The sequence below is a fragment of the Colobus angolensis genome, unplaced genomic scaffold (assembly GCF_000951035.1).
Source record: "Colobus angolensis palliatus isolate OR3802 unplaced genomic scaffold, Cang.pa_1.0 Scaffold18, whole genome shotgun sequence".
Taxonomy (NCBI): Eukaryota; Metazoa; Chordata; class Mammalia; order Primates; family Cercopithecidae; genus Colobus; species Colobus angolensis.
In genome coordinates, this window is record NW_012114932.1 from 10,778,731 (window position 1) to 10,791,993 (window position 13,263).

At 37.6% G+C, this 13,263-nt stretch overlaps 1 protein-coding gene and 1 long non-coding RNA gene across 3 annotated transcripts in view; one reads left to right on the forward strand and one right to left on the reverse strand.

Annotated features, from left to right (window-relative positions):
* The window catches only part of LOC105509798, a 342,021-nt gene that overhangs the window by 294,584 nt on the left and 34,174 nt on the right, over positions 1-13,263 (forward strand). The window contains exon 3 of the long non-coding RNA XR_001001483.1: positions 6,124-6,204. This is a non-coding gene — a long non-coding RNA (uncharacterized LOC105509798). The remainder of the gene's footprint in view (positions 1-6,123; positions 6,205-13,263) is intronic.
* The window catches only part of CHST9 (carbohydrate (N-acetylgalactosamine 4-0) sulfotransferase 9), a 278,761-nt gene that overhangs the window by 238,636 nt on the left and 26,862 nt on the right, over positions 1-13,263 (reverse strand). For both annotated transcript variants that reach the window (XM_011939293.1, XM_011939292.1), the window contains exon 2: positions 1,407-1,622. In XM_011939293.1, coding sequence (XP_011794683.1) covers positions 1,407-1,527 — 121 coding nt within the window. In that variant the 5' untranslated portion in view covers positions 1,528-1,622. The remainder of the gene's footprint in view (positions 1-1,406; positions 1,623-13,263) is intronic.

Below are 13,263 nucleotides of genomic sequence, written 5' to 3' on the forward strand. Positions count from 1 at the left end.
ATGCAATCTCTTTTCACAAAGGTTACTATATAAATTAAATACATCAAAAGCGTTGGCCAGGGGCGGTGGCTCATGCCTGTAATCCCAATCTCAGAACTTTGGGAGGCCAAGGCAGGTGAATCACTTGAGCTCAGGAGTTCAAGATCAGCCTGGTCAACATGATGAAACCCTGTCTCTACAAAAAAATACAAAAATTAGCCGAGTCCAGTGGTGTGTGCCTGTAGACCCAGCTACTTAGGAGGCTGAGGCAGAAGAATCGTTTGAACCTGGGAGGTGGAGGTGGCAGTGAGCCAAGATCACGCTATTGCACTCCAGCCTCGGTGACAGGAGTAAAATCTTGTCTCAAGAAAAAAAAAAAAGTATGAGGATAAACTAAAGAAAGGAATTTAAAAATGGAAACAATTTTAAAAATAATCATAGTTGTAACTCAGTATTAAATTGTCTTTTGGAGAAGATTCTAAAGGGTTTTATATCTAGAATAACTTGAAAATGGGCCACAATTGGAGACAATTGAGAAATCATTCTTCTGTTTTTACTTTATTATCCTTAACAGTCATAAGCCATAGTCTATTTCTACCAGTGGAAACCATCAGAACTTCACAAGAACTGTATGTATAAATTTCTATGATATTCTAAGTCTTTTACTTTAATAATACTATATCATTATAAATATAATCATTTTTAACAGTAATTGAGTGCCTCCAGTGTGCAGCAATTGCAAATTGAAAAACAAAAGTACAAGATGAGCACAGCAGGGATCAGTATACTATCGCCGGTGGACCAAATCTGGCCCACCAGCTGTTTTTGTAAATAAAGTTTTATTGAAACACAGCCTAATCCATTTGTTTACATGTAATCTATGGCCGTTTCTTGATATATTATCAGAGTTGAGTAGTTGTGGTAGAGATGCTATGGCCTGCAAAGAGTAAAATATTTATGACCTAGTCCTTTATGGAAAAGATTTGCCAATCCCTCCTTTATAATAAAGGTATTAAATGATATTTATACCAATTTTGAGTATCAACATAAATTAAGAAGGAATTAAAGGAGAGCCTGCTGTACATTCACCTCCTTTTAGGCTTATGCCTGATGCTCCACAGACAGACAAGAAGTAGGATAAATGCTATAGTTTTGAAGACAAATTCTCTACAAGCAGTTCTCTCTGGACTATAGGAGCACTACTATTCCCCACTGAGATAACAAAAATTCCCATTGTTAAGCCACCAAACAAATGCCTACCAGAGTTGTATAATTTTCCTTCCTTTTAGGAGCTGGCAATTTTAGCTTATGACTCATTTTTTGTTGTTGAAAATATTGTGATTCTTAATATATTAATAGGCATCACAACTAATTTATAATAGCTATTATTGTTACAATTAAAAGAGAAGAAAAAGCACATGTGTTACCTGTATGTTGTTCTTCAATCCAGACTTGCAAATACATGAAGAGGAGTAGCCCAGCTACTCCAAATATCAGCACAGAGAGGAAGACTTGTTTGGGGTTCATGACCATTTCAAATGGCCGCATTTCTCCTCATTTCAGAATCTGAAGACCACATGATTTGTTTTCCTGTAAAACTTCAGTCTTTTCTTGTTCTCTAAGGGCCCATTCCATAAAGTAACCTAGAATTTTAAAAAGAAATCTACATTGTACATGTCTGCTAACATTAATTCTCAAATATGGTATAAATATACAGTATCTCAACAACGCTGAAGACTTAATGTGCACACCAATGCTCTGAAGACAGAAATGACTGTAGTAGGTGTTCTTAGAATGGCAATTTTCTATTGCATACTTTTATCTTATCTAAGGAATGTATTATCCTACAGTTTATAAGTAACATCCTAACATTTAGTTAGGCAAAGTCTGGCCAGACTTAAGTCCTCCTATATTGTAAAGTGTCAAGTAAGGTTTGGGATAACTTAAAATAATTGCAAGTAGGAAGAATAACAGAATGGGTTGTTAAAGGATGGGTTTTGAAAAACATGTTTGTAGAACATAAGGAAAAATCACCTCCTGTGTTAAGAATATATAAAATTCAAAAATGGAAGGTGTACTCTATCATTTTTCTCTCATATAAAGTAACAGATTTCTCCAATTTAAAGGGCACGTTTAAAATCCTTCAGAGGAATAAAAAGAAAAATATTAAAAGGTCCGGGTTCAAGGACCCCTCCCACAACAACATGAAATCACTGAGATCTACCTCAGATTACAGAAATCTATCTCAGTAATAAAGAGCTATTTTATTTAAAAAAAAAATACTGAAAAGACTTTCTAACAATCTCGTTTAATATAATCTTAACTTTCTATTTTTTAAAAAAATCACATCCATTTTTGAGAATCTGATGAAAATGTGAGTCCTCTCTTTAGAAAAGTATAATCACGTACAAAATCTTGCATAAAATGGCAAAGTGTTCATGTACCTTCACTGAAACCCACATTAAGAATCCCTGTTCCCCAGTGAGAACACATGGATGCAGGGAGGGGAACACCACACACCAGGGCCTGTCAGGGGATGGGGGCAAGGGGAGGGAGAGCATTTGGACAAATCCCCAATGCATGTGGTGCTTAAATCCTAGATGATGGGTTGATAGATGCAGCAAACCACTATCTATGTTATATAGGTATACCTGTGAACAGGTATACCTATATAAAAAACCTGCACATTCCTCACATGTATCCCGGAACTTAAAGTAAAATAAAATAAAAATAAACATAGAAAAAACAAACAAACAAAAAGGCTTCCTGTTCCCAATGAACTGCCACACAAGTATGCAGTAACCTGCCTGGTGAGCTCACCTGGTTAGCAGCCCGGCTAATGGGACCAAGGTCATGGCTTTGTATCTAACGCTGGCCAGAAACCCTGGCTCTGTTCCTTGGCCACAGAACACAACCCCTCTGGGTGAGCTGAATAAATGTTTCTTCAGTGTGAAGATACCATGCACATTGCTGCATCAAAAAGTTATCTCTTCTATTCCATTGCCTCAAAATCTTTGAGGAGAGTCTTTGAGGGAAAAATATTGATTTTGCCTATTTAAGAGGTGTTTTATGGGGTGCCAGTTAAAAGTTAAAAACTGCTGTGGGAAATTGCTTGTCTGGTTAAAGGATAATATTTATGTATTCTTGGCAAAACCAATTTTCAGGGCTGGTGAGGTGGCTCATGCCTGTAATCTTAACACTTTGGAAGGCTGAGGCAGGAGGATTGCTTGACCTCAAGAGTTCAAGACCAGCCTGGGCAGCATGGTGACACCCTGTCTCTATAAACAATAAAATAGATTTTAAAATTAGCCCAGCGTGGTGCCATGTGCCTATAGTCACAGCTACTGGAGAGCCTCAGGTGGGAGGATCACTTGAGCCCAGGATGGTGGAGGCTGCAGTGAACCATGATCAGGCCACTACACTTCGCCCTAGGCAACAGAGCGAGACTCTGTCTCAAATAAAAAATAAATAAACAAACAAACAAACCAAAAACCAAACTATAGCTGATATCCATGATACCACATTTAACTTTGTGGTGATACAATTCCTTATCTCTTAAAGGAGCTCAAAAAGTGACCTCAGAAATCAAAACATGAGATGACTCAATGGGAGCCCTCCTGTCAACCCTGAGTTTCTATAGTCCTTGGGGCTGGCATTTCCCTTGAGCCTGAAAGGCTGTGGCTGCAGTGAGCTGTGACTATGCCACTGTACTCCACCCTGGGCAACACAGCAAGATCCTGTCTCAAAAAAATAAAAAATAAAAAATAAAAAACCAATTCTCACACAAATGGGCTTCAAAGACAATATAAGAAGTCAGAACTGGAAGTGAATGTACTATGTAATTAGAATGATTTCTTGATTAGAAAAAAAAACCACCAAACAGTTAAAAGTTTTTATGCAGAATGAGAAAAATGTCATGTCGTGAATACTTCTCTTCTGTTTTTGGTTTTTGTTTTTTTTGTTTTTGAGATGGAGTCTCGCTCTGTCACCCAGGCTGGAGTGCAGTGCTGCAATCTTGGCTCACCGCAACCTCTACCTTCCAGGTTCAAGCGATTTTCCTGCCTCAGCCTCCCAAGTAGCTGGGACTACAGCTCCGAGCCATGCCCAGCTAATTTTTGTATTTTCAGTAGAGACTCAGTTTCACCACGTTGACCAGGCTGGTCTTGAACTCCTGACCTCAGGCAATCTGCCCGCCTCAGCCTCCCAAAGTGCTGGGATTACAGGCATGAGCCACTGCCCCTGGTCTGAATACTTATTTTCTTTATATTTTAGCTCTGACCTGGAAGGGGCCAGGTAAGAGCTATTTGTCAGCGCTGCCTAAGATGCTTTCTCAAATCCAATTCTCTGAGTTCTCTGAGGAACGGGCAACTGTTTAACATTTCACTAGTGCTTTTGAGGATTTCAGGCATTTCCTTGATTCAGGTAGTAAAGAAAGTTTTTAAATCAGTAGAAGAGTAGAGAGCATTATCATACTGCTTATTTGATGGGTGATACTTTGCTCTTATATTGAATCTAAACTAAAATATTATGGGTTTCCAAACATATGTAACAAAGAACAGTTCCTAAGGGAGATTTGCAATTTGAGGTGTTCCAAATTGAATCCCTCAAGGGAAGCTGTGAAATGAAGCCAGATTTCTCTTCTCTTGATGCTGCCATTAAACAATGAACAGACATAATTTCTGGGTACATAAGAAGATTCAGATAGGAGGAAACCAGTTAAACAAAATCTAGTACTAACAAAGAAATAGTTGTTTACAAGAAGAAAGAGACTTTTACAATCTGTCTACGTAATTAAAACTTATCTCAGAAGAGAAAAGGCTAGAAGAAAATTCGTAAATCAAAGCAGAGCCATGAACCTGTGGGAATGTTGGGTGTAAGAGCCAAAAGGAGTACTCCTTGGGGGTTTGCAGAAGAAAATTATTACCTACGATGCTGGAAAAAGATTAAGAATTTGCCCTTCCTTTCTTCAGGAGATGTTGCTATCCTCTGACATATCCTCCTGGGCGAGAAAGCAGTAGAAAACCCATAATTGTTATTATGGCAGATGTGAGTAGGATTGAGTGATTAAAGCCACAAGGCGGAAAGACAATCTGGTGTAAAATGGAGAGATATGTTTGATTTTCTCCCATCTCAGTCCATTAACCCAACGTTGGCGTTAGGAAATGGCTCTCATTAAACAAAGGTGAGGTGGTAGGAGCAGCAGGATTGCTTTAAGCAAACCTGAAGGTCAGCTGTGATGGGAAAACACACCTATTTGGAAATCATGTATCTATCTCCAAACCTGCGGGAAAAAGTGCAGACTACTGGAGATTGAAATTACTTGGAATAATGCTGCTTTATGTATGAGCATTATACATTTCTACAGCCAAAGACTTCCTGTATTTTGTACAACTCCTTCTTCTCCCTTCCCATAAACACAGTATCTTGAGCCTATAAAGGTACTTAACAACTTGTTGCATTGAATGGAATTTGGAGCTCCAATAAGAAAATACAGGTAATTGATACTTTTTATAGTTGTATTTGTAAATCCTTAGTCCTAACCTCAAATGAAGAAATATGAAGAAATACTAAAAGATAGGGTCTATGTTTCTTTGTTAAAAATATTTTCATTTACATATCTTTTTGTTTATCTCTAACAATGATGAAAAGAAATATAATCATTTCATTCTGTCATCTCTATTCCAAAAGTTTAAAAATTATTTTTTTGAATAATTGTGGCTACAAACGGAAGTAATTTGGGACTTAAGTATAGCAATAAACTACTTGCTGAAGGCAATTCACATAAAGGAAATTATGAGTTTCCCAGTTTAGCAGGCATTTATGACTTTAGGGAAGGAGTGGTGGGTTTGAGGGAAGATCGGTTTGGACCAAATGATGCAGGCAGTTTAGCAGAAAAGAAACCAGGAGTCGGGGGCTTGTTGTTCCCAGATGAGTGTTCGTAGCCCACTCCTTCTCCCACTTCCATAGTAGCTGCACCATCCTCTATCTCCTTCCCACTCTCGGAGTAAACAGAGACCAGCAGGGATGAACTCCCTCCATTTACTACCATCCCTTACAAGTTTACCTTCATCGGTCCACACCCACACATCCTTGCCTCTGTCTCTGAAAAGCCAGAGTCCTCACTTTTGCCACTATCTTTTCCAGGTTCCGGTGAAATGCAACTCCATCAACACCTCCCCAGTCCGATCTTATCCTCAACCTCTTTCCCCAGTGACTCCTTCCTCTGTAAACTCCTCCAGCAATCACCTACATATGTGTGTATTTACCTGGACACTGTTCTGTTCTATTGATTCAATACTATACTATTTCTTTTTTTTTTTTAAACTTATTTTAAGTTCAGGGGTATAAATCCAGGTTTGTTAAATAAGCAAACTCATGTAACAGGGGTTTGTCATACAGATTATTTTGTCACCCAGGTATTAAGCCTAGTACTCATTAGTTATTTTTCCTGACCCTCTCTATCCTCCCAAACTCCACCCTCTGATAGGCTCCAGTGTCTGCTGGTCCCCTCTGTGTCCACATGCTCTCATCACTGAGCACCTACTTATAACTGAGAACATGCTGTATTTGGTTTTCTGTTCCTGGGTTAGTTTGCTAAGGATAATTGCCTCTAGCTCCATCCACGTTTCCACAAAGGATATGATCTCATTATTTTTTATGGTTGCATAGTATTCCATAGTATAGACGTACCACATTTTCTTTATCCAGTGTATCACTGATGGGCATTTAGGTCAATTCCATGTCTTTGCTATTGTGAATAGTGTTGCAATGAGCAAACATGTGCTTGTGTCTTTATGATAGAATGATTTATATTACTGGGTATATATCTAGTAATGGGATTGCTGAAGTTGTCTTTACAAACTATTTTCAGCTTTTTTGGTTTGTTTTTTACATTGTATTTTTCTGAAACTCTTACTGAATGTTGACGCCTTTCAATATACCTCACAAAGTTTTCAACTGCTCTGCCATTTATTTTCAAATGTTCCTTTTTTCTTAAGCAGTAATCTGGGCAAATTCTTCTGAGCCATTTTGCAACTTAGCAATTTCTCTGTCTTTATCTATATCTTAGTGTTTATTTTGCCTGTTGTATTTTTCCTAATGCCATATTTTTTATTTCTAATATTCTATTCCTACTTATTTCATATTCACTTGTTCAAGTTTCATTTTTCTTTGCTTTTCAAGTTATATACCCTTTAATTGAAAATTATCCTTTATCTCTTTGCATATTTAAAATATATTTCTAAGTTTTTGTCAGACTGCAATATAAAAGTTAAATTTTACTTGTAGTTTTGTGGCCTTTCTTAGCATTAATTTCTTTATTTTAAAATCTGATGTTTACATTCATTTTAGTGAAAGGCTTTTGATTTTTTTTTTTTCTTCCTCTTTATCTTCTTTTTCTCTTTGTCACTTTTTTGCTTATCAAACAACTTGGCAGTTATCTCCAAAATGCTCTCTGGGCTTTTTTTCAGAGCTGTTTTCCCATCGTTGGCTTGGTGTCCGCTGAGCCAGAGTGACATTGGTACTACTGTAGACAAGAGAGTTAGCCTGGAGATTAGCTGGTTTTCCAGTGCTTCTGTGTCCGAGTCTGCTTCTCTAAGCCTAGCACATTCTAAACACTGCAGCTCCAGGTGGAGATTGCTACCATTCTCTTACTTCCATCTTCTTTCTCACTGGGGCATAGATTGGTACCTTAGCCCCTGTCTTTGTCCTCAATCAGTGAGCCTGCCTCCCAGCTCTAACTTAGGAGTTGATCTTCTAGCTGTTCCAGCAGCTTCCAAATTTAAAGCCTAACAGGCTTACAATTTCAACCCATTTCACCACTTTTGTTAGTTTACTTCTGTTCTTGACTTTGAATCTGGTTATGTCTTCTTGTTTTTTCATTTTTAAATTTGATCTGCCTTTGGTTTGTTTAGGGAGCAGACTAGAATACCCAAATATAAATACACTTGTCTTTCTTGACCAGAAACCTTCATGTAATTTTTCAATCCTAATTTTCTTTGTCTATAAAAACAGGTCAATAAAATCTGCCCTATGTTTCCAATAGCTTTACAAAATATTAAGTAAAGCAGAATGTGATGGTCTTTTAAAAACTATAAAAACAGTATGAAATTTATTATAAAGCACCTTAGTATAAATTGGCTTAAGGGGTTTAGATTTTCATTTGATAGGCTTGGTAGGCACATAGATGTTTTGAAAATGTATTGTTTCTATCAACCATAGTAAAATTAAACTGTGGTATGTAGTTTAATGATATTTAGTCAATTGTGGGCATTGGTTTATTTAAAGGGAAAGAAACTGAGATAATACGTAGGTCTCTGTAAAATGTGTAACAACCATAAACAGTAAATATTTACTATATAAAGAATGTAACCTTTATCATTTATTATTTCATTTACTAGTTTAGAAGTTAAATGACCCCATTTTAATCTATTTTAATATTGTATAATTCCTGAAATTTTATAATCATTTCTATACATTTTCACTCAATTCTCCAAAAAAGTGGGATTGTTTAAACTTTGAGATAATTTTAGACTTACATAGACGTTGTAAAAATAGTGCAGAGTCCCTGCATACCTTTTATCCATTTTCCTCAAAGCATAACACCTCACATAAGCACAGTACAGTTACCAAGACCAGGAATTAGACAATGGTGCATGTGGCAAGCAGAATAATGAGTCCCCCAAAAGTTCCTAATCACTGGAACCTGTGAATATGTGACATTACATGGCAATGGAGAATTAAGTTTGCAGATGGAATCAAGTTTGCTAATAGGCCAACCTTAACATATGGAGATCATGCTGGATCATCTGGGTAGACCCCATGTAATCACAGAGTCTTGAAGAATGGAAGAGTGGGCAGAGGAGGAAGTCAGAGTGATGTGATATTAAGAAGGACTGGACTCACTTTTGTTCATTTGGGGGATAAAGAAAGGGAACCATGAGCCAGGGAATGTAGGTGGCCTCTAGCAGCTAAAAAAGACAAGGAAACAGATTCTACCCAGAGCTATAGAAGGGACTGCAGTCCTGCTGACACCTTACTTTTAGCCCCTGTCAGGCTTCTGACCTACAGAACTGTAAGATAATGCATTTGCATTGTTTTAAGCCACCAAATTTGTGATAATCTGTTATAGCAGCAAAGAAAATGAACACAGTACAATACCATTTGTAAAGTATCATTCTGAAAGAAGACAGTAGTAAAATCACTTTGAATGGGTTAAATCCTGCTGGGATTTTTTTCCTATATTTTTCAAATGGTTTCTCAGATACAGTGTTTCATGGGCTATTCCTGTAATAACTCAACTATTCACTGTGTTTTGTCATACAGAACACAGAAATATATCCTTTTTCTAGACACTAATTTATAGGTGCTTCCTTATACTCTTGTTGCTTGGATTTTCTCTATAATTTATTTAATAGGTATCTTCTACTTTTAGCTGTTGTGATTAAGATTTAATTATAATTAAAATTTTTAACAAGTCGTTGCCTTTATATTCTTTGTTTTAGAAGAAAAAGTTTTAAACTCATATTTTACATTCTAGTATTCAGTGTAGAGTCTTTTTTTTTTTCTTTTTAAGCAACAATAGTCTATCTTTAAAGACAGCACAAGCTAAAACCAAAGGCCATTGTACACATCTGCATTAGAGATTGGAGAAACAGAGGTTATTGCCAAATGATTTGTTCATCCCATCCCTCAAGTCTGCTTGTTCCCCATTCTAAAGATTTCAAAATTTTAAAGAATTTCAAAGCATTAAATTTGGGTGAAAGAAAAATATTATATTTGACATTTGTTTAAACACAGTCACAAGAATATGCAGCATGCACTTACATGCCAGTTAAGCATCAACAGGATCAATGTTAACCAACATATGTTGAGAATCATCATCGCATTAAGTAACATGTAAGGTACCTCTGGACTCCAATTATGTTTTATTAAAGAGACCAATGAAGATAGAGATAGAAGATTTTAAAGGGAGCCCTTTAAAAACTTTTTGGAGTCCTAGGATTTGTCTGTGGTGGTACAAAGAATGGTAAGATGGGTGGTCATATCTAAGATGACTTGAAGGAGTTAGTGAGGGATGGGTCTGATGAGCTAAGATAACTATGGATTGGGTAAGTTACTTAGCAACTCAGATGAAATGATCATGTTTTAGTTATGTCATAATTAATCATGTAAACTAAGAAGTGCTGAATAAAGTTCTTGAATAAAGACCATGATTGGGATCCATTTTGTTGTAACCAATAGAAATGAGCAGGTTACAAGCAGGAGTGGAATTAAAGGATACCGAAGTGGATGCTGTGTTGCTGCTCTAATATCCATTCTGCTCCTCTGTGTGGAAGTTACACAGTTTAGAATGGATTGCCCCCACCTCCAGCTCCAGCAATGGGCCTGAAATAGTGTAATCCCAACAGTGTAATCCTATGCTCCTTGTCAAAATAGTCGGTTCAGGAATGACCGCTTACATTAGTTTCCTGTGGCAGACATAAATTACCACAAATACAGTGGCTTAAAACAACAGAAATGTATTCTCTTATAGTTCTGGAGGCCAGATGTCTGAAATCAAGGTGTGATTAGGGCCACACTCCCTTGGAAGCAAGGACAGAATCTTGCTTGCCTCTTTAGGTTTCTGGTGACTCCAGGCATGTGGTTGCGTAGATCTAGTCTCTGCCTCCCACTTCACATGGCCTTTTCCTCTCTCTTGCTTTCCCTTTGTCTCTGTCTCTGTCTCTGTCTCTCTCTCTCTCTCTCTCTGTGTATGTGTGTGTGTGTGTCTTCTCTTCTGCCCTATATCTTATAAAGATACTTGTCCTTAGATTTAGGGCCCATCCAGCTAATCCGGCATGATCTCATTTTGAGATCCTTAACTTAATTACATCAGCAAAGACTCTTTTGCCAAATAAAATCACAGGTTCTGGGTGTCAGAATGTGGACATATCTTTTTGGGGTCACCATTCAACCCACTACACCAGGTGACTCAGAGTTTCCCAGGCTGCAGTGATTGTTCTGCAGGTGATCTGAGAATGAAGCTCAGAGTCTCAGTTGGATGGTTATGGGAAATAATATCTTATCTCCTAGTGAATGCGAATAAGAAAGCATGTAGTTCCTGCTGTTGCTGGCAGCTCTCTGACTGCCTTGATGAAAGCCAGTCTGAAAAATAAGCCAACACAGAGGAGGCTAAGCTGAGAAACCTGCAGAGAAACAGAGGAAAAGCTCTCACTGGACCCCAACTAGACCCACCCTGCCTCTGAATCTGTAAATTAGGCAAGCCAATACATTTTTATTTCTCAATTTTATTATGAAGCAATTTTAAGGTATAGTGATGGAACTAAAAATAAGCTGTAGTTAGGGTACAGCAATTTTTGCAGAATAATCAGAAATAAATGAAAATAAATATGCTAACATTTCTTAAGCAGTTATTATATTCTTGGTGCTACTACTCTAAGCATTTTATATTGATTATTTAACTTAATTTTCACAATAACCTTGTTTTCTTTTCAGACATGAAATCTCATTTAAGCACATGGTCAAATTCAGGGTTCAGGGAGAGATAAGGTAAGAGGTACGGATGCAGACAGACCACAGAGGGCCTTGGTGTCTAAATTATGGTGATTACATTTGTTCTGCAGACAAGAAGAATGAATAGATTTGTGCTGTGGACAAAGGAGTAGAACGATCAGCTTTGCTTTTGGGGAAGATCACCTGGACACGGTGTGCAAGGTGACTGAAAATAAAGAAGGCCACAGGCATTCAAGTTGACAGATTAGCCATTGGCCAGGGAATCACCAGAAAAGAACTATACTATAGTACAATATAAAAATCTTTCTGTCCTTTGGTTTATATGCACATCTTGCCTTGTTCTTGGAGGAGGTTTATTACAGCGGTTCCATATGCAGATTCTGGAGCCTGACTGCCTGAATTCAAATCACGACTTGACCACTTACTAGCTCTGTGACACAGCTCATTAAGTAACCTCTATGTGGTTGGGCGTGGTGGCTCATGCCTGTAATTCCAGCACTTTGGGAGGCTGAGGTGGATGGATCACTTCAGGTCAGGGGTTTGAGACCAGCCTGGCCAACATGATGAAACCCTGTCTCTACTGAAAATACAAAAATTAACCGGTGTGGTAGTGCACTCCTGTAATTCCAGCTACTCAGGAGGCTGAAGCACGAGAATCCCTTGAGCCTGGGAGGCAGAGGTTTCAGTGAGCCAAGGTCACAGCATGCACTTCAATTTGGGTAACAGAGTGAGACTCTGTCTTAAAAGAAAAAAAAAATAACTTCTATGTGCTTCAGTTACATCTAAATTGGAGATAATAAAAGTCCCTACCATATGAGGCTGCTGCAAAATAAGTCAGTACATGTAAAATATTTAGAAGAATGCTTTGCCCATAGAAATGATCTATATTATTAAGATGTTAATATCTTTATATTCCAGATGCTTAGCACAGGGACAGCTACATTGTAGCTAATCAATAATTCTTTGTGGAAAGATTGGATACTTTTACTTCAAGAGACAGTCTATTTTTACTGGTAGAGAGGTTTAGTCTTTCAATTCATGCCAATTCAAATCAATCAATAAACACCTATTAGGCCCAAATATGACTAAGGTCCTGTGCTAGACAATGTTCCAAAACCAAAATGAGTAAGATGTAATACCTGATCTTCATTAGAGAATATCTGAACCTATCTCTTTATAATTTGTACAGGTTGCTCTAGTTGAGCTTTCTGGAACAACTCATAACAAATCTGTTTTCTCCTTTACATGAAAGACTTTCCAATTATTGAAAACAATTATCCTGTCTACACTTAATCTTTTTTACTCCAGGATAAACAATAAATATACACAATTCCTTCAGCCATTTCGTATGGGACATGGTTTAGGAGCATTCAATCAGTTTAATCATCCTCCCCAGACATATTCTAGTTTGTGAATGCCTTTTTGTAAATCCAGGGCTCAGAAATAGATACAATAATCCAAGCATGATTAAATGGACAAATAGTGTTATGAGAATCAGCACCATATAAATGGTGGCTAAACTTGAATGCATCCACAGGTAAAATGGGAGAATAAAGCAGGTTAAATGTTAGAACCTTGGGGGATTCTTTCAGTTCACATGACATGAAAATACAAGATATAAAAAATAATTCAAAGGAAAAGATCATGAAGCAGGAAACATTATTAAAAACATGTGATTGGCCGGGCGCGGTGGCTCAAGCCTGTAATCCCAGCACTTTGGGAGGCCGAGGCGGGCAGATCACGAGGTCAGGAGATCGAGACCATCCTGGC